The sequence below is a fragment of the Typopeltis vanoorti genome, chromosome 11 (genome assembly GCF_054136105.1).
Source record: "Typopeltis vanoorti isolate ZY-2024b chromosome 11, IOZ_Tvanoo_1.0, whole genome shotgun sequence".
Classification (NCBI taxonomy): Eukaryota; Metazoa; Arthropoda; class Arachnida; order Uropygi; family Thelyphonidae; genus Typopeltis; species Typopeltis vanoorti.
This window is the reverse complement of record NC_143559.1, coordinates 31,386,725-31,411,189: the sequence shown is the minus strand read 5'-3', so window position 1 is coordinate 31,411,189 and position 24,465 is coordinate 31,386,725. Positions and strand designations below refer to the sequence as shown.

The 24,465-nt window shown below is 36.3% G+C and overlaps 1 protein-coding gene across 3 annotated transcripts in view; it reads left to right on the top strand.

Annotated features, from left to right (window-relative positions):
- The window catches only part of LOC150101414 (uncharacterized), a 510,839-nt gene that overhangs the window by 413,811 nt on the left and 72,563 nt on the right, over positions 1 to 24,465 (top strand). For all 3 annotated transcript variants that reach the window (XM_090400454.1, XM_090400453.1, XM_090400455.1), the window contains 2 exons: positions 1,018 to 1,060; positions 23,031 to 23,191. In XM_090400454.1, the coding sequence (XP_090256580.1) occupies positions 1,018 to 1,060; positions 23,031 to 23,191 (204 nt within the window). The remainder of the gene's footprint in view (positions 1 to 1,017; positions 1,061 to 23,030; positions 23,192 to 24,465) is intronic.

Here is a 24,465-nt window from a genome sequence, read left to right as displayed (position 1 = left end):
AATTATCTCCCAGTAAGTGTATACTTTCCATTTCCTTCCTGCCGTGTGATCTTTCTTCCCTCCAATCTATGTCTCTCCATTGGTTCCCATAATCATTACTCAACTTGCACTTATTGTACTAATCTGCTGATGGGGGAATGCTAGGGATGATGCTTCCACATCATCCCTGGCCTTCCCCTAGCCCATAACACAACCAATCTTATATTTTGTCCTGTTGGCATCAATTTCACACCATATTGACTCAAAAGAACTGCCATCTGCCTCACTGACTCCTATTATTGTTGTTGGCTGAAATTCATCTGCTATCATCAGAAGTACCCCCCCCCCCCACACACACACACATACACATCCTCTGGACTCTACCTTCCCTGAAAATAATACTAAATTCATCACATTCTATCCCTATGACTATGTCATCTGCTGTTAGCCAAGTGTCACTAATGCCTATAACTTTTGGCAAAGTTGCACTAACCAATGCCAGAAACTCTTCTCTCTTATTCTTGATGTTTCTAGCATTCGTGCATAGAAACTGTAGCATCCCCTTAGATTCCAAATCCCTTTTACATCCTGAGTTGACTACTCCATTCAATATTGTTGCCTGAGAGACTAGACTCTGCAATTTTTTTTTATTCACACACTCATTTGCCTTATGGGTGACTTCACACACTCATCTGCATCTGCCCTAATTTTTTAGTTTTCCCTGTCTTTGTGCTTCCACATTCTCAGTGAATAAAGCTCTCTCTCTCCTCTACACACCTAACTCCAAATCCATTTAAGTGCAGTCCATCAGCATTGTACAAATGTTACCATCAACAAGCCATAGATCCACAAACTACATCATTCCTTCTGCACAGCCTGTGTATTGATTAATTAGCTGTCATTTATATGTATTTTTGTATGCTATTTGTATGTTAAATTCCTTAAATGATTATATTAAGTGAAACTGTTACAAATATCGTACTCTAAAAATTCTCTTGAAAATAGACATGCATCATTAATGAGCTTTGTTTGTAATAGAAAGTTTCTGTTCTTCAAGAACTTCCAACTGGACAGAAAATCGGTAAGTAAAACATTTTTCTGATAAGCTAGCATATATAATTGTATTATATTTCTAGCTTAATTCTCTAAATTTAATGAGCACATTGTGTTCTGTCTTATTTCTTAATTAGATTTGTTATGCAACTTAATATAAAATTGAACTCCAGTGGCTTTTAGTATTTGCTCATTCACAAACTGGTATGTCATATTGAAGTAATGATAATGGGGAACTAAGGTAGTCATATTGAAGTAATGATAATGGGGATAAAGGTAGTCATATTATTATTATTATTGTTATTATTTGTCACCTCCAGGGAGTCCAAAGACTCATCGAGGGAGGACATCTACTCTACACATCTGCTTCCACCATTCACAATCCACCAACTGAACGCAACTATACCAATGCCATCTACCCCCTAGCACCACCACCACTAGTATTTCCACAGACAATCACAAACATCCATGCCCACGGTGGGATTCGAACCAGCAGCCTCTTGACTGGAGAGCGAACACGCTAACTACTCGGCCAGCCAGGCTGGCTATAAATCAGATTAGTTTAATCTGATTAAAATATGCAGCATTTTTTTTTGAAAAAAAAATAGACTAACTATATTGATAAGCTTCTTCCTAGTGCATAAATATCTGTTAGATTCATCTGGTTGTCTACCAATCCATGCAAAAGTTCTTACAGAACTCTAGTGGAACAGATTTTATTCACATCATGGATATGAGCCATCCACGTTTATTCATGATGAACCTGCTGACTCCATGGAGGGTGCAATAATAATAATAATAATATTTCAAATGCTAACAAATATTTGTTAAACCATCTCAAATTTTATTTCAGTTAGATCATTTGCAAGGGGTTACTGAAGGGAAAAAAAACATGTCAAAATGATATATTACAATAACCCCACTCTGGCTGGATAGAATTAATAAAATTCTGGAGAGCATGTGTACATAATTATGCTATTATTATTATTATTTTCTTTACCTCCATGGAGTCACTAGACTCATCATGGGAGGTCAACACTAATCAACATAAAGTCTATCATACCACTCCTGAAACTCATCCATAGTCTGCACATTCACAACTCTCTCAGGAAATGCAATCCATGTTCCTACCACTGTTCATGTAGTTCAGTTTTGATTTCATTTGGGTCTTTTTTATCAGCAAAAGTTTGACAAAAAATAATTTGAAGCGAGAGTAATAATTCTGTACTGGCCATTTAGAATTTAAGGAAACTTGTCTGTGGAGTTTGTTAGATCATTCAATTTTAGTTTCAGTAGGTGAAATTTGTATAATAAAATTTAGCATAAAAAATTAAATATAGGCATTTATAAGCTAAAATCTAGTTGGCTGCCATATATATATGCTTTAACTTTTGACACACTTATTCAATTTTTACAAAATTACCACCACTCTGATTCTAATGATAGTTCTCACAAAAACAACAAAAATATCAACCATTGAAAGTTGAACTCGAAACATTTGACATTGTATTCTTTGTAAGCAGTTAAAAAAAAAACTTTAAGCTGCCATATGGTATGAAGTCATGCAATTAATTTCATTTTGAATTGCTCCTCGGTTCAGGATTGGTTAATATTTTTTCCTCTTTTCACTATTGTTCTTTTCTGTCCTCAAGACAGCTTGAGTCTTTCATGGATATGGAGACATCCACTTGTTTATTTTTTATCATTTTTCATCTCTGTAAAGAGATTGTTTTACACCAAGCGTTATTTAATTTACAGAAGAGATCAGTTTCGAATTGGTGCAACACCTTTTAACTCTGTTTCTTTTAGAATCCGAAAAATAATTGACTCAAGTACCAAATAAAAATATATATGCATTTAATGATACTAAAACATTATATATTTTAAATAAAATTACATAAATAACTACAAAATTAATTTGATCCAAAATGTTCAAAAAGTCTACACTTTAGAGATCTTCTTATCCTAAAAAAAATAAAATCATTCATTCTCTGACTCATTCTATTATTGGGTTGTTTAACATAATCATGTCTACCAGACTAAACATCTTGTTTTCATAACAACAAAATGATCATCAGAATCAGTTTCTTTGTTAGGCCTTTTCTGAAAATATAAAATTGTTTTCTTCTTTTCCATGGGATCCATTTTTGTCTCCCTTATGTAGCATACAATATTATTCCTCCTGTCTCACTGAAGTATAAATATTCTTAACTCTCTCAATTCAGTTTGATGCAAAATCACCAATTCTTTACCAGAGAAAAACAAAAATTTTCTGTTGCTATTTCATAAACAACATATCTAAGTAGATCTGTGGGAAGTTTTTGGTATTGAGACCACATTATAATATAAATAAATAGTTTAATAAAAATAAGCAATTAAAACCTGACAAGTTTCATAAGTTGTAAGACTTACATCATCAGGTACATAAAAGTTTTACACAACAAAAGCCTATTGACAATTACTTGCGCATGTTAGATGTTTTTGATAACTTAGCAACTTGGAACATTGCTTGTTGTTGTTATCATGCTCTGTGGTATCACGTGTGTTATCTCCTAGATCCATGGCATTTAAATTTTTGATGAAAGCAGACCATACTTGATGTAAAATTAAGCCGTGATTTTTATTGCATTGTGTAGGGATCCCAGGTATTTATGAGGCTTCTTTAAATTTTCTTGTAAAACAGTTACAATCAATATATGACTTTTTTTGTTTTCTTTTGTTTTGTTTTCCCACCAAGCGCTGTAGGACTATTCAAACACTTTTTCATATTTCAAAACAAATATTGGTAACAAAAAGGACTTGCCATAGGTTTCCCCTTTTCTCCAACCTGTTTATGGAAAATTTCTAAACTAATGCATTAAATCAGAAGAAGCCAAGAAGTGGGTTTCATCAATGATATGTTCATCATTTGGTCAGAAACGGTGGATAAGCTGATTGCTTGCAAAGATTATCTGAACAACTTGCATTCTAGTATAAAATGCACTCTTGAATGAGAACAGCACAAAAAATTATTGTCCCTTGATATCCTTGTCGAAATAAATGAAGAGAGAAAAAGTTATTCTTTTCCATATACAGAAAACCTATCACAATGGGAAGATTTTTAAATGCCGCTTCACACTACCATCCATTGCAAAAGATAAGTGTAATTAAAACTTTACAAGATCAGGCATATAATATATCAAGCACATCAATCAAAAAGAATGAAGAACTGCACTACCTGAAACAGAACTTCACACTTAATGGTTTTGAACCCAAGGTGATTAGAAAAAAGTTTTAATACATCTCCTGCAACGCCCTTAAACATGAGTGATTGACAGCTCACAGAGCTTAAACAAGATTTCAAAAATGCAATCACGCTGCTTTACATCAAGAATGTCACAGACAAAGTGGTTGCTTTACTCCTTGGATACATATTAAAGTGGCTTTTTTTATCTTAAGAAAAAATATCAAGATTTTTACATCCACCAAAACCTCTACATCACCCCATGAAAAAACCAGGTGTCTATGAGATTCATTACTGTTGTGGCATTTGTTATGTAGTCCAGATGGGAAGGTTGGGAGAGATCCACATGTCTGAATATGCAAAAGACGTAGAAAAAAGAAGAGAGCATAAATCAGGCCTGGTATTCCACACAACCACTACTGGCCATCAAGTACTCTGGCAATAAACAAAAATGTCATATATTGATGGTAACTGTTTTACAAGAAAATTTAATGAAACCTCACAAATGCTTAGGATTCCTACACAATGCAATAAAAATCAAGGCTTAATTTTACATCAAGTATGGTCAGCTTTCGTCAAAAATTTAACTGCCACAGACCTAGGATATAGCACGCGTGATACCACAGAATGTGATAGCAACAACTAGCACTGTCCCAACACGCATATAGTAATGAATTTACCATTTATATTCTGATTTATCAATTATGTTTATAAATTCATAAATCAGTTATGAAGTTATCAAAAACATTTAATGTGTGTAATTAATTGTCAATAGGCTCATGGGTACTGGTACATAAAAGTTTTGTGTAAAACTTATGTACCAGTACCCATGATGATGTGTCTTACAACTTATGAAACTTGTCGGGTTTTAATTGCTTATTTTTAGTAAACTCTTTATTTATATTATAATATGGTTTCAATACTGAAACACTTTGCAGAACTGCTAAACAACCACAGAATATGTTTATATCAAAGTAGAGCTTTTCATGTTAAGCCACTTTACAATTTCAGATTTTAACAATTCTGTTGCTTTTTCCAGTAGAATAATATGCAGATCCAGCAACATTAAGACAGAAGACGAAACTTTTCATTCAGTATTTCCTTGAACATTGAATTAAAATGTCAACTCCAATATCTTCTTTTATTTACTAAGCACTTGTTGACAGTCTCAACTCTTCCAGTTTAAAAGATTCACAGTGCTACGATTCCATTTTTGAATCTTCTATTAATATTCTCCACTGTCATGTTTTCTTAAAAACTTCCTAAGAACAAAATTCTCTGATTATAGTTCTCAAATTTCCATTTCTCTCTACTCATTACTTACTATTACCTCATTGCCACGGTGCTGAATGCTCTTTGTCAGCTATCAATCACCCATCACTCTACTGGGTGAGTATGCATACTTCATGTATGTAGCAAGCGAGAAGTTATGTAGTAATGGCTGACACATTATCTTCATTAGCATAAAGAAAATCTCTTCACAAAATTGAATTGAAATTGTGTTCTAGTAAATATATTAGTTTCAACTGCTTTGTGTTTCATTTTAGCAAATCAATAACGGGCACATTGCAAGGACTGATCAAAAACAAAACTAACAATATGCTAACAGAATAAAAATTGTAAAAAGATTCATAATTGTAAATTATGACTATTTTTACACACTCTTGTCTGTTCAAAGCAAGGTCTTTCATATGTGAAAAGCTTTAAAAGCCCAATGGAGTTCTAAGGGCTTTATGCTTTGTCAATTTTGATCTTCCTCTAGGTCTTGTACCCTTCATAGTGATCTCAAACACTGTAATAAGGCTGACTGGTTCTATTTGCACAATATAGCCAAACGTGTAGAGTTGATGCTTTTTACCTATGTTAAGAACCTTTCAAAACGTATGTTAAGAATTGATGATTTAGGGATATTCAAATCTTGAGTCACTTGCATTTCATGAACATTTCAGCTTTTTCATTATAACTGAGTGTTATTATTAGCAAAAACATTTGAAAATGAAACAAACAGTGATTTGATAAAACATCTGATGAGATAAGGCATTTGATAATATTAAGTAATTAGCACTCTTGAATATTAACATTAACAGGAACAAATCTGAAAACAAACCCCAACTCAACATCACCAGAGTTAAAGATCGGTACTATCAACGTAAGAAGCCTGAATGGCAAAGAAATGGAGCTAGCTGAGGAATTAGATAAGTACCAGATCGACATAATAGGGGTGACTGAAACAAAAAAGACCAAAACTGGTGAGATCTTTCTGAGCAATAAATACAAAATGTTATATTCAGGCAATGACAATCAAAGAAAAGGAGTTAGCCATAGTATTCAACACAAAATACCAGGCTAATCTTCTTGAATGGCAGTCAGGTCTCAAGTAGAGTAATGAGGGACAAATATGAGAATGGGGAACTGGACAATGAGACTTATTTCTGCCTATTGTCCCACAGAAGGTTCTACTAAGGTAGAAGTGGAGGAATTTTTTGAGGCTTTAGAAAAAGCAACTGACACAATGAAAAAGGAAAATTGGTCCTTGTTGGGGATCTAAATAGCAGAGTAGGAAATGATTGTGAGACATACAAAAATATTTTGGGAAAATTTCGTGAAAAAGAGCAAAGCTAATAATAATGGCAAATATCTGTTGGATTTCTGCTCAGGACATGGACTGGTTATTACTAACACCATGTTCCAACATAAAAATGTGCACAAATTCACATGGAGAGAAGAGGAGAAAAGTCTCATTGACTATGTTATTGTTGATAGTGATGTTTTCTCCCTGGTGCAGGACACCAGAGTGTACAGAGGATTTGAAATTGGAAGTGATCACTATTTAGTCTTGAGCAGGATAAAATTGAATTTCATATTGAAAAGAATAACATGTAAGAAAGTTTTAAAGCGAATAAAAGTTGAGCAGCTCTCAGATGTGAACTGTAGACTAAAATACAGAAAGATTATTGAAAAGAAAATGAAAGAGTTTGAGAACAGGAATCAAGCCTTGGAGATTCAGTGGCAAACTCTGAAGGAAACATTGATTGATTCTGCCAGAGAGGCATGTGGTGAGGTTGTGTCAAGAATAAAAAAATCAGAACTCCCTGGTGGACACAGGAAGTTAAGGAGGCAGTGAAGGAAAAGAAGAAAGCATATCAAAAGTTCCTGGCAAATAAGTCAGCTTTTACTCTTACAGAATACAGAGACAAATGTAAGAAAGCTAAACAGTGTGTATAACTAGCTAAACAAAAGTCATGGGAGGATTTTGGCAAGAATATAGAAAATAAATATCAAGAAGGTGGCAAAATATTCTGGCGGTTGTTGAAGAAGCTTAGAAATGGAGGACAGAGTGCTGTAAAAGGAGTTAGAGATGATAAAGTATGAAAACAGGAGAAAAAGATATCCTTGAAGTATGGAGTAATTACTTTGAAAAACTGTTAAATGAAACAAGCAGTGATGACAGCACAGTGATAAAAAACACTGACCAGGCATGCAGTCAGGAATACATATCCATACTTGAAGTAGAAAAAGCCATCAAAGGCTTGAAATGTGGAAATGCAGCAGGAGTAGATGATATTCGACCAGAAATGCTGAAGTATGGTGGTATAAAAGCCTTACAGTGGCTGCACTGCATAGTTCAGAAAGCCTGGACAGAGGGACGAATTCCCGATGATTGGAGTAGAGCTCTCATAGTACCCATATATAAAAAGGGAAATAAAACTGAATGTGAGAATTACAGAGGTATTTCCCTACTGAGTGTTCCTGGCAAGATCTATGCAAGTATACTTGAGAAACGGTTGAGAAGAATTGTGGAAGAAAAGCTTGATGAAGAACAAGCTGGATTCAGGCCAAATAGAGGCTGTCAGGATCAGATCTTCACTTTACGACAAATAGTCGAGAAAGCCTGGGAATATAACAAAGATCTGTATTTAAGTTTTGTCGATTTGGAAAAGGCATATGACAAGGTGCCAAGAGAGAAGCTATTCAATACGCTGCAGTTATATGGTGTCAATGGGGCATTATATCAAGCATTACTTAGTCTTTATTTGAGTTGTAAGTCAGCAGTTAGAATTGAAGGAAGTACAGGAAGATGGTTTAATGTTAAATCTGGTGTGAGACAAGTATGTACATTATCCCCTCTGTTATTCATTATCTATATGGATCACATTATGAAGGAAAGTGGTATTAAACCTGATATCAAAATTGGAGATGTTAATGTCAGCTCTTTGCTTTATACGGATGATGTTATGCTTCTAAATAATTCCGCTACAAGTCTGCAAGATTCTCTGACTAAATTGAATAGCTGTTGTAATAGATATGGTATGAAGGTCAGCAATAAAAAGACAAAGACAATGAAAATAGGCAGAATCATTGATAATGTCAACTGTGTTGTGAATGGAGAACCTGTGGAACAAGTAAAACATTTCAGCTACTTAGGCACGATTTTTACTGAAGATGGTAAATTAAATATAGAAATAGACAACAGAATCAGCAAAGCTGGTATGGTGGGAAGTCAATTGAATAAATTCATATGAAGTAAGAGAGAAATTAGCCGGAAGACTAGATTAGCTGTATACAAGACAGTGTTCAAACCAGTTTTAACTTATGGATCTGAGAGCTGGGTCAGAAGTAAAACACTTGACCAAAGATTAGAGACCGCAGATATGAGAGTCCTGAGAAAGATTCGAGGCGTGAACAGATGGCATCAATGGCAGTATCATATTAAAAATGAGGATATTAGGAAAGAACTTGACATTGTCAGCATCCAGGAATGCGTTAGCAGAGCTAACCTCAGGTGGTATGGTCATTTAAATAGAATGGGAGAGGAAAGATTAGCAAAACAAGTGTTCTCTGCCAGGTTGGCAGCAAAACGACCCAGAGGAAGATCAAGATATAGATGGATTGATATGGTACAAAGTGCCTTAGACGATAGAAATATAAGATCTGATAATGTTGGAGTCTTGACAAGTAACAGACTGATGTGGCGGAAAATTGTAGATAGGAAGTTAGTAATGATGTAATTTTTTCATGTAGTACTGTCATATCCTGTACACCCCTTGAGGGTAAATGGCAGGAATTTGATGATGATGATGATGAATATTAACATGCTCAACAGTGTACACATATAAAATCCTTTTATCTAAATGTATAAAAGAAATGTAAGTGCAAGCCATCCTCCTATTTAAGACCACAAATTTAAGAAGTGATTACTTGTTTTGGTTCATTATATAGAATTATTGAGACAAATTACCATGTTAGAGTGCTTACTTTAATTAGAATAAAATGCTATTCAATATTTTGACCTTTGTATCAAGGTTATCATCAGGAATATATGCACACGCACACAGTGTGACACAAGTTACATCACGATACATTACATGAGCTACAGCATAACTATGTTCATCAACCATTGATCCTAGCCTGACCACTAGCAAGAGTGAAAAAATAGTTAGTAATTATTAACAAGTAAAACAGTAAAGCAAATAAAAGTTGAGCAGCTCTCAGATGTGAAATGTAGACCCAAATACACAAATATTATTCAAGAAAAAATTAAAGAGTTTGAGAACAGGAATCAAACCTTGGAGATTCAGTGGCAAGCCCTGAAGAAAACACTGATTGATTCAGCCAGAGAGGCATTTGGTGAGGTTGTCTGCAAGGATAGAAAAATCAGAACTCCATGGTGGATGGACACAGGAAGTTAAAGAGGCAGTGAAGGAAAAGAAGAAAGCATATCAAAAGTTACTGGGCAAATAAGTCAGCTTGTACTCTTAAAGAATACAGAGACAAATGTAAGAACATAGAAAATAAATATCAAGAAGATGGCAAGATATTCTGGAGATTGTTGAAGAAGCTCAGAAATGGAGGAAAGAGTGCTATAAAAGGAATTAGAGATGATAAAGGTGACATGAAAACAGGAGAAAAGATATCCTTGAAGTATGGAGTAATTACTTAGAAAAATTGCTAAATGAAACAAGCAGTGGTTTACCACTGTGATGACAGCATAGTGGTAAAAAAAACTGACCAGGCATGCAGTCAGGAATACATATCCATACTTTAAGTGTAAAAAGCCATCAAAAGTTGTTTGATGGCCTGAAATGTGGAAAGGCAGTAGGAGTAGATGATATTTGACCAGAAATGTTCACGTATGGAGGTCATCATCATCATCATCATCAAATTCCTGCCATGTACCCTCAAGGGGTGTACAGGATATGACTACATGTACTACATGAAAAAATTACATCATTACTAACTTCCTATCTACAATTTTCCTCCAAATCAGTCTGTTACTTGTCAAGACTCCAACATTATCAGATCTTATATTTCTATCGTCTAAGGCACTTTGTACTGTATCAATCCACCTATATCTTGGTCTTCCTCTGGGTCGTTTTCCTGCCAACCTGGCAGAGAACACTTGTTTTGCTAATCTTTCCTCTCCCATTCTATTTAAGTGACCATACCATCTGAGATTAGCTCTGCTAACGCATTCCTGGATGCTGACAATGTCAAGTTCTTTCCTAATATCCTCATTTTTAATATGATATTGCCATTGATGCCATCTGTTCATGCCGCTAATCTTTCTCAGGACTCTCATATCTGCGGTCTCTAATCTTTGGTCAAGTGTTTTACTTCTGACCCAGCTCTCAGATCCATAAGTTAAAATTGGTTTGAACACAGTCTTGTATACAGCTAATTTAGTGTTCCGACTAATTTCTTTCTTATTCCATATGAATTTATTCAATTGACTTCCCACGATACCAGCTTTGCTGATTCTGTTGTCTATTTCTATATTTAGTTTACCATCTTCAGTAAAAATTGTGCCTAAGTAGCTGAAATGTTTTACTTGTACCACAGGTTCTCCATTCACAACACAGTTGACATTTTCAATGATTCTGCCTATTTTCATTGTCTTTGTCTTTTTATTGCTGACCTTCATACCATATCTATTACAACAGCTATTCAATTTAGTCAGAGAATCTTGTAGACTTGTAGCGGATTTATTTAGAAGTATAACATCATCCGCATAAAGCAAAGAGCTGAACATTAACATCTCCAATTTTGATATCAGGTTTAATACCACATTCCTTCATAATGTGATCCATATAGATAATGAATAACAGAGGGGATAATGTACATCCTTGTCTCACACCAGATTTAACATTACACCGTCTTCCTGTACTTCCTTCAATTCTAACTGCTGACTCACAACTCAAATAAAGACTAAGTATTGCTTGATATAATGCCCCATTGACACCATATAACTGCAGCGTATTGAATAGCTTCTCTCTTGGCACCTTGTCATATGCCTTTCCAAATCGACAAAACTTAAATACAGATCTATGTTATATTTTCATGCTTTCTCGACTATTTGTCGTAAAGTGAAGATCTGATCCTGACAGCCTCTATTTGGCCTGAATCCAGCTTGTTCTTCACCAAGCTTTTCTTCCACAATTCTTCTCAACCGTTTCTCAAGTATACTTGCATAGATCTTGCCAGGAACATTCTGTAGGGAAATACCTCTGTAATTCTCACATTCAGTTTTATTTCCCTTTTTATATATGGGTACTATAAGAGCTCTACTCCAATCATCGGGAATTCGTCCCTCTGTCCAGGCTTTCTGAACTATGCAGTGCAGCCACTGTAAGACTCTTATACCACCATACTTCAGCATTTCTGGTCGAATATCATCTACTCCTGCTGCATTTCCACATTTCAAGCCTTTGATGGCTTTTTCTACTTCAAGTATGGATATGTATTCCTGACTGCATGCCTGGTTAGTGTTTTTTATCACTGTGTTGTCATCACTGCTTGTTTCATTTAGCAGTTTTTCAAAGTAATTACTCCATACTTCAAGGATATCTTTTTCTCCTGTTTTCATTTCACCTTTATCATCTCTGATTCCTTTTATAGCACTCTTTCCTCCATTCCTAAGCTTCTTCAACAACCTCCAGAATATTTTGCCACCTTCTTGATATTTATTTTCTATATTCTTGCCAAAGTCTTCCCATGACTTTTGTTTAGCTAGTTTTACACACTGTTTAGCTTTCTTACATTTGTCTCTGTATTCTGTAAGAGTAAAAGCTGACTTATTTGCCAGGAACTTTTGATATGCTTTCTTCTTTTCCTTCACTGCCTCTTTAAATTCCTGTGTCCACCAGGGAGTTCTGATTTTTTTATCCTTGCACACAACCTCACCACATGCCTCTCTGGCAGAATCAATCAATGTTTCCTTTAGAGTTTGCCACCAAATCTCCAAGGTTTGATTCCTGTTCTCAAACTCTTTCATTTTCTTTTCAATAATATTTCTGTATTTTAGTCTACAGTTCACATCTGAGAGCTGCTCAACTTTTATTCGCTTTAAAACTTTCTTACATGTTATTCTTTTCAATATGAAATTCAATTTTATCCTGCTCAAGACTAAATAGTGATCACTTCCAATTTCAAATCCTCTGTACACTCTGGTGTCCTGCACCAGGGAGAAAACATCACTATCAACAATAACATAGTCAATGAGACTTTTCTCCTCTTCTCTCCATGTGAATTTGTGCACATTTTTATATTGGAACATGGTGTTAGTAATAACCAGTCCATGTCCTGAGCAGAAATCCAACAGATATTTGCCATTATTATTAGCTTTGCTCTTTTCTCCAAATTTTCCCAAAATATTTTTGTATGTCTCACAATCATTTCCTACTCTACTATTTAGATTCCCAACAAGGACCAATTTTTCTTTTTCATTGTGTCAGTTGCTTTTTCTAAAGCCTCAAAAAATTCCTCCACTTCTACCTTAGTAGAACCTTCTATGGGACCATAGGCACAAATAAGTCTCATTGTCCAGTTCCCCATTCTCATATTTGCCCACATTACTCTACTTGAGACTGACTGCCATTCAAGAAGATTAGCCTCGTATTTTGTGTTGAATACTATGGCTACTCCTTCTTTTCCTTGATTGTCATTGCCTGAATATAACATTTTGTATTTATTGCTCAGAAAGATCTCACCAGTTTTGGTCTTTTTTGTTTCAGTCACCCCTATTATGTCGATCTGGTACTTATCTAATTCCTCAGCTAGCTCCATTTCTTTGCCATTCAGGATTCTTACGTTGATATTACCGATCTTTAACTCTGGTGATGTTGAGTTGGGGTTTGTTTTCAGATTTGTTCCAGTAGCTGACTTTTCGCTGTTCGCCCTGGTTCCCTGGCGAAAACAACGGGGGCCTTGTTTAACCGGGCGACGCCCCAGCCGGCATGAAATTTTGTCATGTTGTACCATCATTTTTTATTTTGGTAAAAATAAAAACGTATGGAGGTATAAAAGTCTTATAGTGGCTGCACTGCACTGCATAGTTCAGAAGACCTGGACAGAGTGATGAATTCCAGATGATTGGAGTAGAGCTCTCATAGTACCCATATATAAAAAGGGAAATAAAACTGAATATGAGTATTACGGAGATATTTCATTGCTGAGTGTTCCTAGTAAGATATATGCAAGTATTATTATTATTATTATTATTATTATTATTATTTGACCTCCAGGGAGTCCAAAGACCCATCGAGGGAGAGTGTGCCAACAGCATCGGACAATTAGTCCCCTTCCAACTACTAATCTCAAGTATAACTCTCAAGTATACTTGAGAAATGGTTGAGAAGGATTGTGGAAGAGAAGCTTGATGAAGAACAAGCCTGGATTCAGGCCAAATAGAGGCTGTCAGGATCAGATTTTCACTTTATGATAGATAGTTGAGAAATCATGACAATATAACAAAGATCTGTATTGAAGTTTTGTAGATCTGGAAAAGGCATATGACAAGGTGCCAAGAGAGAAGCTATTCAAAATGCTACAGTTACATGTTGTCAATGGGGCATGATATCAAGCAATACTTAGTCTATATTTCAGTTGTAAGTCAGCAGTTAGAATTGAAGGAAGTACAGGAAGATGGTTTAATGTTAAATCTGGTGTCAGACAAGGATATACATTATCCCCTCTGTTATTCATTATCTATATGGATCACATTATGAAGGAAAGTGGTAAAAAAAAAAAAATCAGCTAATGCCTATTTGTTCCCGTATAGGGAGTAGGCGGGGTCGTTTACCCTATCTAACTTTTGGAGACTGAGTGGGCAGTTCATTCTCCACTGGTAGCCAATCAGAGAGATAGCTGGCCCAAGGCTATCACTGATTCATCGGTACGCAGTGAAGAAAGCGGCAAGCTAGTGCTGCCATCTCGTGGTCCCTAATCCTAACACAATATTTTTTTTAATGTCTGAAAATAGTGAGGGTTCGACGGTTGATTTTCTTGAGTTTACAGGACGAAAAACCCAAGTTTCCAGGACAAAAAATCTTCTAGCTCATGCCAGAGATCGATTAACTTGGGAACTGGTCGAAAAAAGGCTTAGAAAAATTTCCTCTAGTCGGCGACTAGATTTGAACCACCAAATCCTTTCTTCATGTGGTCAAGCACCGTAGAGTGCAAACGCCACTTCTACTGAGCTACACAGGCTTACTAGGAAAGTGGTATCAAACCTGATATCAAAATTGGAGATGTTAATCTCAGCTCTTTGCTTTATGTGATGTTATACTTCTAAATAAATCTGTTAGAAGTCTGCAAGATTCTCTGACTAAATTGAATAACTATTGTAATAGATATGAAATGAAGGTCAGCAATAACAAGACAAAGACAATAGAAATAGGCAGAAGCATTGAAAATGTCAACTGTATCATGAATAGAGAACCTATAGAACAAGTAAAACATTTCAGCTACTTAGACATGTTTTTTAGTGAAGATGGTAAATTAAATATGGAAATAGACAACAGAATCAATAAAGCTAGTATGGTAGGAAGAAAATTGAATAAATTTATATGGAATAAGAGGGAAATTAGTGAAAATACTAAATTAGCTCTATACAAGACAGTGTTCGAACCAATTTTAACTTATGGATCTGAGAGCTGGGTCAGAAGTAAAGCACTTGCCCAAAAATAGAGACTGCAAATATGAGAAAGATCAGGGGGTATGAAAGATGGCATCATGGTCACTTAAACAGAATGGCAGAGGAAAGATTAGCAAAACAAGTATTCTCTGCTAGGTTGGCAGGAAGATCTAATAATATTGGAGTCTTGACAGGTAACAGGCTGATTTGGAGGAAAATTGTAGATAGCAAAGTTAGTCCTGTCCTGTCAGGTGTCTTCTCCCTCCAGGAGATTGACTACCATGTATTTCCACCATGTCCTATTTTGTGCCTCTCTGCTGCATTCCTCATATGAGAGATAAGTCCAGTCTTCTATATTTTTTATCCACTCCAGTCTTTGTCTTCCTCTCCTTCTCTTTCCCTCAACAGTTCCTTCGAGAAGTGTCCTTTGTAGACAGTTGTGTCTCAGAATATGTCCAAAATTGCTGACTTTCCTCTTTTTAATTTCTTTCATCAAGCTCCTGTTTATGCCTACCATCTCTAGTATCTCTTCATTTGTCTTTTTATCTTTCCATGATATCCTCATAATTCTTTGCAGCATCCACATTTCAAAGGCCTCCAGTTTTTTCAGACTCAGATTGGAGAGTGTCCATGTCTCTACTCCATATAATAATGTGACCATATGTAGCATTTGAAGATTCTTAGTCTTGTTTTCAGATGTAATTCTCTGATGTCAGTAGATTTTTCTTAATGTTGAAAGTTGATCTTGCAATTTCAATCTTTTTTCTAAATTCATCTTCTATTCTGCCATTCTTTGTGATCAAGTGTCTGAGGTATATGTATGTTTGCACCTGTTCTAATTTATTTCCTTTTATATTAATGCAAATTTTTGGTATTTCCTTTTCTCTTAAAATTATCATGATCTTTGTCTTTTTGTTGAAACTGAAGCCATACTGTTCGCTGTACTTGAGGGTTATTATTATTATTATTTGACACCTCCAGGGAGTCCAAAAACTCATCGAGGGAGGGCATCTGCTCTACAGCTGTCTCCACCACTCATTCTCTAATTATCCACCAACTGACTGCAACTACCTCAACGCCATCTACCGCCAACTACCACCACTAGTTTTCCCACAGACAATCACAAACATCCATTCCCACAGCGGGATTCAAACCCACAGCCTTTTGGCTGGAGTGCGGATATGCTAACCACTCGGCCAACCAAGCTGGCTGAGTGGTTAGCATACCAGGCTGGGTTTCATCTATAAGAGTCTTTTTGTTTTCAGCTAGAAGAACCATGTCATCTACATATCTTAGGTTATTAATATTTCTGCCCCCTACAGTGATTCCTTGGAGGTTACTAATTTTATTAAATATTTCTTCTGTGTACAGGTTAAAAGAATCGGAGAAAAGACACAGCCTTGTCTCACACCTTTCTGAACTGGGTATTCTTCTGAGGTCTCTCTATTTATTCTCAAAGATGCAGTCTGTTCCCAGTAAAGATTAGTTATTAGCCTAATGTCTTTTCCATCCATGCCTGTTTTTGAAAGGATTTCAATTAATTGTTCATGTAGAACATTGTCGAATGCCTTTTTGTAATCTATGAAGCAGAAGTACACATCTTTTTGTTTTTCTAGATATCTTTCTATGATGGTTCTGACGTTGAAAATACTTTGTCTTGTACCTACATTTTCCTTGAAGCCACACTGTTTATCATTTATTTCTGTGTTTATTTTTTCTTTTATTTCTTTCAAGAATAATGCATAGGAGGAATTTTGATACTTGACTGATGAGGCTAATTGTCCTGAACTCTTCACATCTTGTAGCTTTTGTTTTTTTTTGGGAATTGGAATGAAAATCGAGTGATTAATATCTTTGGGTAGAAATCCAGTCTCATATATTTTATTACATAATTTTGTTAGAAATTACAGTCCTTCTTCATCGAGAGCCCTCAACCATTCTGCTAAGATATCTATTCCTGCAGCTTTATGTGATTTTAGTTTTCCGACGCCATTTTCAACTTCACAGAGTAAAATGGGTGGTCCTTCTAAATCAGTCTGTTCAGCAATATTATTTCTTTGTTGTTCGTATAATTTCCTTGTGTATTCAATCCATCTTTCCATGATTTCTTTTTTATCCATTAGAAATATGGTCTCTTGAGTCTCTAATGACACTTGCATGATTTGAGGAATGTATGAAATGAAAAATGTATGAAATGTATGAGGAATGTATTACTGAATTTGTCCTGCTTGTCATTTCCCTGATCTTTTCATACATTTCTCTGCTTCTGTGTTTTCTATCAAGGTTTTCTATATCTATACATTTATTCTTAATCCATTCCTCTTTGGCTTTCCTGCATTCTTTTTTTATTTCTTTATTCATGCTTTTATATTCAGGTTTGTTCTTTAACTTTTTGTGGAATGTATATCAACTTGGGGAAGGAAGTTAGTAATGATGTAAATTTTTCATGTAGTACTATCATATCCTGTACACCCCTTGAGGGTACATACCAGGAATCTGATGATGATGATGATAATGAACAGTAAAAATTAACTTAGGCAACATGTAGTAGAAGGAACATGAGGTCCAAGAGTTTTGGGATTTGGTCATAGCATCAGAAGAGCTGATAATAACTGAGATGGCATCTCTTCCTCCAGTTGAAGAGAAAGCGTGACCATGTGGTTTTGACTTGGAAGATGAATAGACATGCAGGAGTATCAAAGAGAGAGGAATGTTTGTGGAATTATAAGGCAAGTGATTATAATAGTCTTAGATATCAACTTGGGGCAGTTCCATGGAGACAGGAATTGGAAGAGTGAGATATCGTCAGTCTTTGGGAACTGGTGAAGGAATATTTATTAGAAGCAATACTAAGCTGTATACCATGAGTGAAGAAGAAGAGGACAGAATTTGGTGTAAAGTGAATGACAAACAATATCAAACAGGAACTGCAGGTTGAAAAGAGGTTATGGAAGAGATATAAGGAGAGGAGAGAGTAGATGCATGAAGAATATAAGACTCAGGTCAGGAGAGCGACTAGTATGGTAAGGAAGGCAGGCAAAACAGGAATATGAGAAGAGATTGCCCCTGAGATCCAGAAAAAATCCTAAGGAATTTTTAGCTATGTGGCCAGTAGGAGGAGAAGTGATTGTGGAAGAATAACTTTGTTGAATAAAAATGGGAATAGAATGACTGATGCAAAGGACATAGTGGAGTTGTTCAGTGAACACTTTATTGGGGTATTTCATCCTGGAGAAGTAAGTTTAAATACTAGAGGGATAGAGCAGGTTTGGGGTTTAGAAGTGCAAGAGGAGGGTGTGTTTCAAATACTGAGTATTCTGGATGTCATTAAAGCAGTGGGACTGGATGGAATTTCACCACGGGTTTTGAGAGAATGTGCTAAAGAATTGACAGCTCCTCTGACCTGACTTATCAGTGAAAGTCTGCCCAAGGGAAAGGTACCCAAGGAGTGGAAGGAGGGTAAAATAGTGCCATTGCATAAGGGAGGTAGCAGACTGGAAGTGCCAAATTATAGACCAGTTTGTGTTTCATCAGTAGCCGTTAAGATCTTGGAGAAATTAGTGAGGAACCATATACAGCTTTGGGAAGATGAGGGTAATGTTATCTGCGAGAGTCAACATGGATTTGTTAAGGGGCACTCTTGCTTTAGTAATATCATTGCCTTTTATAATAAGGTGACAAGACACATTCACAAACTCCACATTATTTCTCCTGCATAACCTATGCATAGAGTTATTCACTATGATCGCCCTCCTTCTCAACTCTGCTCTATCATACCACAGCAACAGACTCTCTATCTTAATTTTCTCACTTTTTTCTCTTGTTTTTTCCAGTAATTCTTTCATGTCCTCCCTCATGCCATACTTTCCTCTTTTCAAATCATTTGTTCTAGCCAAAATGATCAACTCTTTTACTTTACCGTTTTGCCCTCGAATAGCCTCACCATACATCATTACTTTTTTGCACCCAGGAAGCACAATTTTGTTAAGCTCTCACCAATCACACTTCTTATGATAGAATTGCTGTACAAGACTCACTCCTCGATTTTTCCTTCTCTCTTATTCTAGCATTCAGTTCTCTTTTCTTGCACTTCTTTCTTTCTTATTATTATTACTAAATAGTTTAGGGAAATAACAACATAGACTAGGATATGCATTGAAATAACTTTTTAATACAAATCCAATATTTCGGCAATGTCACATTGCCATTTTCAACAGGAACTTGTGAGCATGACATGTGCATGCAGGCACAGTAAACAGTAAATGAGGATGAAGCAGGATGCTATTCTTTCTCCTAAAGTCCTACGAGTGCCCCCTAGCAGGCAATGTTGGTATTCTTGGGCGAGTGGGGTGAGGTCTTCTGATGTAGGTTTCCCAAATTTGAGGCAGTCTCATGCAGCCAAATTTGTTGAGGTTTGGATTGTTTCTTAGGGCTGAGGCTGATTCCATGAAAAGCCTTTCGTACTAATATTTACTACGGTGAATGATTGTGGCTTTCTTCCACCGTATTCTATGGCGGGTATCCAGAGCATGGTCTGCAAGACCAGAGTGGCTGTATTGGTGGAACCGGATGTAGTCCTTGTGTTCTGTAATTCTGATATTGGCTGTCCTGCCTGTTTGGCCAAAGTAGGACAGCTTACAGCTGCAAGGGACCTGGTATACACCAGGTAGGTCTGGGGGGGGGGATTTGGTCTTTAGTGGAGCAGATAAGGGATGCCAAGAAATGTGGTCTATTTTGCACGACATCTTGTGCACTGCAGCGGAGAAAGAGTTTAAAAAAGTACGAGATCGACACATCAAAAAATTTGAAAATTTAATAAAGAAGAACGTGATCTCGAAACTGCAACTTCCTACCGAAACGGTAGTCAACCTTTCATCGTTTATTGTGAAACCTGAAGCACTCGACGCCCTCTCACGTGGCCACAACTTCGCCATTGTGCCCAGAAGAATACCTGCAGAGGATATTATGATACAAGTTGAACGCGGGATACGTCACCTTCCTAACCATGTCACCAACGATATCAGACTGGATGTGGCTTGTGTTCTGACCAAAGCAAAACCACCTAAAGCCAACATGCCCATTAAAGAAATTAAATCTCTACTGGAATTAAAGAAAAACAAGGAAATAATAATCACCAAAGCGGATAAAGGGAACGCCGCAGTATTGCTTAACCAAAAGGATTATACAGGTAAGCTAAAAGCTCTATTGTTAGATCAGGCTACTTACCTCCCTATCATGTACAATCCCACCAACTCACAAATTAGAAAACTCCACAGGCTCCTTAAGAAGGTCACTTCTTCTGTGGAAATCACTAACAAATTAAAACCATTTAACTCCATACCCCCCCCCCCCCCATATTTATGGACTCCCAAAAATACATAAGGAAAATGTGCCATTACGTCCCATAGTGGATGGCATTGATTCCCCCACATACAAACTAGCTAAACATTTGGCCAAAACTCTCACACACTATACTGGCAACACACCTTCATACATAAAAAACTCAGCCCACTTCAAAGCCAGCATAGAAAATTTTACACTCAAACACTCTGATGTAACGGTCAGCTTTGATGTCTCCTCCTTATTCACAAATGTCCCACTCAGAGAATCCTTAGAGCTAATCCAAGCTAAATTTCCTCCCAATATCACAGCCCTATTTCAGTTCACAATGAACTCAGGCTATTTTGTTTGGCAAGGAAAATTCTACAAATAAATAGTGGGGACAGCAATGGGTTCTCCACTCTCCCCACCCTTGGCCAACTTTTATATGGAGACTTTTGAAGAGAAAGTCTTAAACTCTGCCCCACAAAACCCAACCATTTGGCTTCAATATGTAGATGATGTGTTCACTATTTAGCCACATGGCTCCGATGCACTCCTCTCCTTTCTAACACACTTAAACAACCAACACCCCCAGAATCAAATTCACCTTGGAAGAAGAAAAAAACAACTGCCTTCCTTTCTTAGACACACTAGTCACCTGCCAGCCTGATGGAACCTTGGTTTTCTCAGTCTATAGAAAACCCACCCATACAGGCAGATACATTCACCAACAATTCCACCACCCTTCCTCACAACAATATGGTATCATTAAGACACTACACAACAGGGCTAAACTTATCTGTTCAAATGACAGTGCCCTAACCACAGAACTAAACCACATTCTCAACACTTTCTCAGCCAATGGCTACCCTCCCAAAACAATCCAAAAAATATTGAAACCAATAAACCACAACCCCCCCCCTCCCCCTCGCAACAAGGATTACTCTAAATCCATCACCATACCGTATATCAGAGGCACCTCTGAAAAAATTACAAAAATCCTAAAAAAATACGGCTTAACTTCTTGTTACAGACCATATAAGAAATTGGGATCCCTTATCCGCTCCACTAAAGACCAACCTCCCCCCCCCCCCTAGACCTACCTGGTGTATACCAGGTTCCTTGCAGCTGTAAGTTGTCCTACTTTGGCCAAACAGGCAGGACAGCCAATATCAGAATTACAGAACACAAGGACTACATCCGGTTCCACCAATACAGCCACTCTGGTCTTGCAGACCATGCTCTGGATACCCGCCATAGAATACGGTGGAAGAAAGCCACAATCATTCACCGTAGTAAATACAAGTACGAAAGGCTTTTCATGGAATCAGCCTCAGCCCTAAGAAACAATCCAAACCTCAACAAATTTGGCTGCATGAGACTGCCTCAAATTTGGGAAACCTACATCAGAAGACCTCACCCCACTCGCCCAAGAATACCAACATTGCCTACTAGGGGGCACTCGTAGGACTTTAGGAGAAAGAATAGCATCCTGCTTCATCCTCATTTACTGTTTACTGTGCCTGCATGCACATGTCATGCTCACAAGTTCCTGTTGAAAATGGCAACGTGACGTTGCAGAAATATTGGATTTGTATTAAAAAGTTATTTTAATGTATATCCTAGTCTACGTTGTTATTTCCCTAAACTATTTAGTAATAATGCATAACCAACATCTAAGCCTTTCTTTTTTTCTCATATCAGCTGACCCACTCGCTAGACATTTCTGCATTTGTTGCAGTCCCCTTGTGCATCACTGCGTAACCGTGCTATCTCACTCATTATAGCTAGCTCTTCATTCTTTACATCCATCATACTACTATTCTTTTGTTCAACACTTTCGCTCTCTCCCTCTATCTCAGTTGTGTGACTTTTAATCCCCTGTTTCAATCCTATCTGCTGTTACACCTTCACAGATATTTTCACACATTTCACTCTGTTCTGTCCTCTGCTCCAATGTTGCGACCAGACCCACACTTTTGACCCTCGCTTTCATTGCATTTTCAGCACTCTTTCATGCCAATATCACTTTCATACAACATTCTATTTGCCTTTGGTAATGCATACATCTCGCAGACATTGCACTGTATGAAGTCACTTTGGTTGAATTCTTTAAACAATGATGATGCCTTGGACGCCATTGTTCTGCTTTGTATCAGTGCCATGCACTGTGCTACACAACTTACCATGCAGAAAGATTATATTAACTATATTGAAAATAACACTTTTAACTTAAATCTAATTAGCACCATAATACAATCTAATTCTAACACAATTTTTAACTAATATCGCTATTTTTTTTAAACTAAACAGCTTTCGGAGCTCTCCAAACACTGGCCACCACCACAACTATTTTCTTTCTTTTATGAAAGAAAAATAGTTGTAAATTTGTTGACCAGTGTAATTTTTATTTATACCTTTCAAATATATAGTTCACTAGGATTCTTTGTGTACATACTTGAATCAATAATGGAATATTTGATAAATAGTATAGAAAAAGAAACTAATATTAGAAAAATATTCTAAAAATATATTTTGCAGTTCACAGGTATCATGAATCAGTAACTTTGCTAAAGAAAGAAGTTCAAGATTTTTGCTTGTTGCAGACAGAAAAGGAAGATAACAATCAGTACATACTTGCATTTCATTCTGTTGATTTGCCTGTTGAAAAGCACACAACAAAAGAAGTTACTCGAGGCATTGTAAGTTTTTTTTTTTAAGGAATGCATTATATTGAAATGAAAACTGGTGTATAATTCAAACTTGCGAATAAGTTAGAGTTATCAAAATGAAAAATGACTATAAAATTCTATAAAAAAAATACTATAAAAGTTCTTTAAATTTGCTGAATAAAATCAGATAACTATAACAGCAAAAGCTTTCATGTTAATATTATATAGATAGTTTGTTCTGCAAGTGCTAATGATTATAAATAAAATATAATCTAGAGAGAAAAAGGCCCATCAATTTAACATTAGGCATAAAGAAAAAAAAATTACACAAGGTTTTTGATTCTTCTCTTTAAGATCACAGGATCTGATGTGAACACACAATGAAAAGCAGTTAATAAATTTAGTTTAATCCTTTATCGAAGTGTAAGCAAACAAAGTTTGCGCCTGAAAATATCTGAGGTAAGGTGGCAACTCGTAGCAAAGGTGGACCAAGCTCTTATCACTCCTTGTCTCAGTATCTCCCGAATGTACTACCTTACCTCAGTTCTGAAGATATTTTCAGGCGCAAACTTTGCTTGCTTATACTTGGATAAAGGATTAAACTAAATTTATTATAGTCTAACCAAGTGCAAAATAAACTTCCAAAAAAAAAGCAGTTAACTCTATTTCATGAAGCACAGTTTCTTCTGCTATCAGCAGTGGCCATTAAAATATAATTACTTAATTCATATATGTTTTTCTTTGAAAACAAGAAAATAATTTGTGCACAACCTTTTTTGAATAAAATGATATTACTTTTTTTTCATGTAGTTTCTAACATATCAGTTCCTTTATTCGAATTCTTTGGAGCACAAGATAATTTTATGTTTCCCTTTTCTCTTCTAGAAACAGGCCTGATTGACTGAGTGGCTAGCATATTCACTCTCCAGCCAAAAGGCTGTGTGTTCGAGTCCTGCCGTGGGCATGGATGTTTGTGATTTTCTGTGAAACCACTAGTGGTGGTGGTGGTGGTGGGCAGTAGATGCTGTTGGTGTAGTTGCAGTTCGTTGTAGTTGGTGGATTGAGTGGTGGAGACAGAGAGTTATAGAGTAAGTGCCCTCCCTCGATGAGTCTATGGACTCCCTGGAGGTGTCACGTAATAATAATAATAATAATTAAAAATTCTTTAACATAAAACTAGAATATGTAAAATTCATTTTGTGTCAAGAAATGAAGTGTTCAAGGGAATTTCTCCTCCATATGTGAAGCTGAAACAAGGGAATAATAATTATAGGGTTACAGTGGATAGTTATTGTAGTAAATTC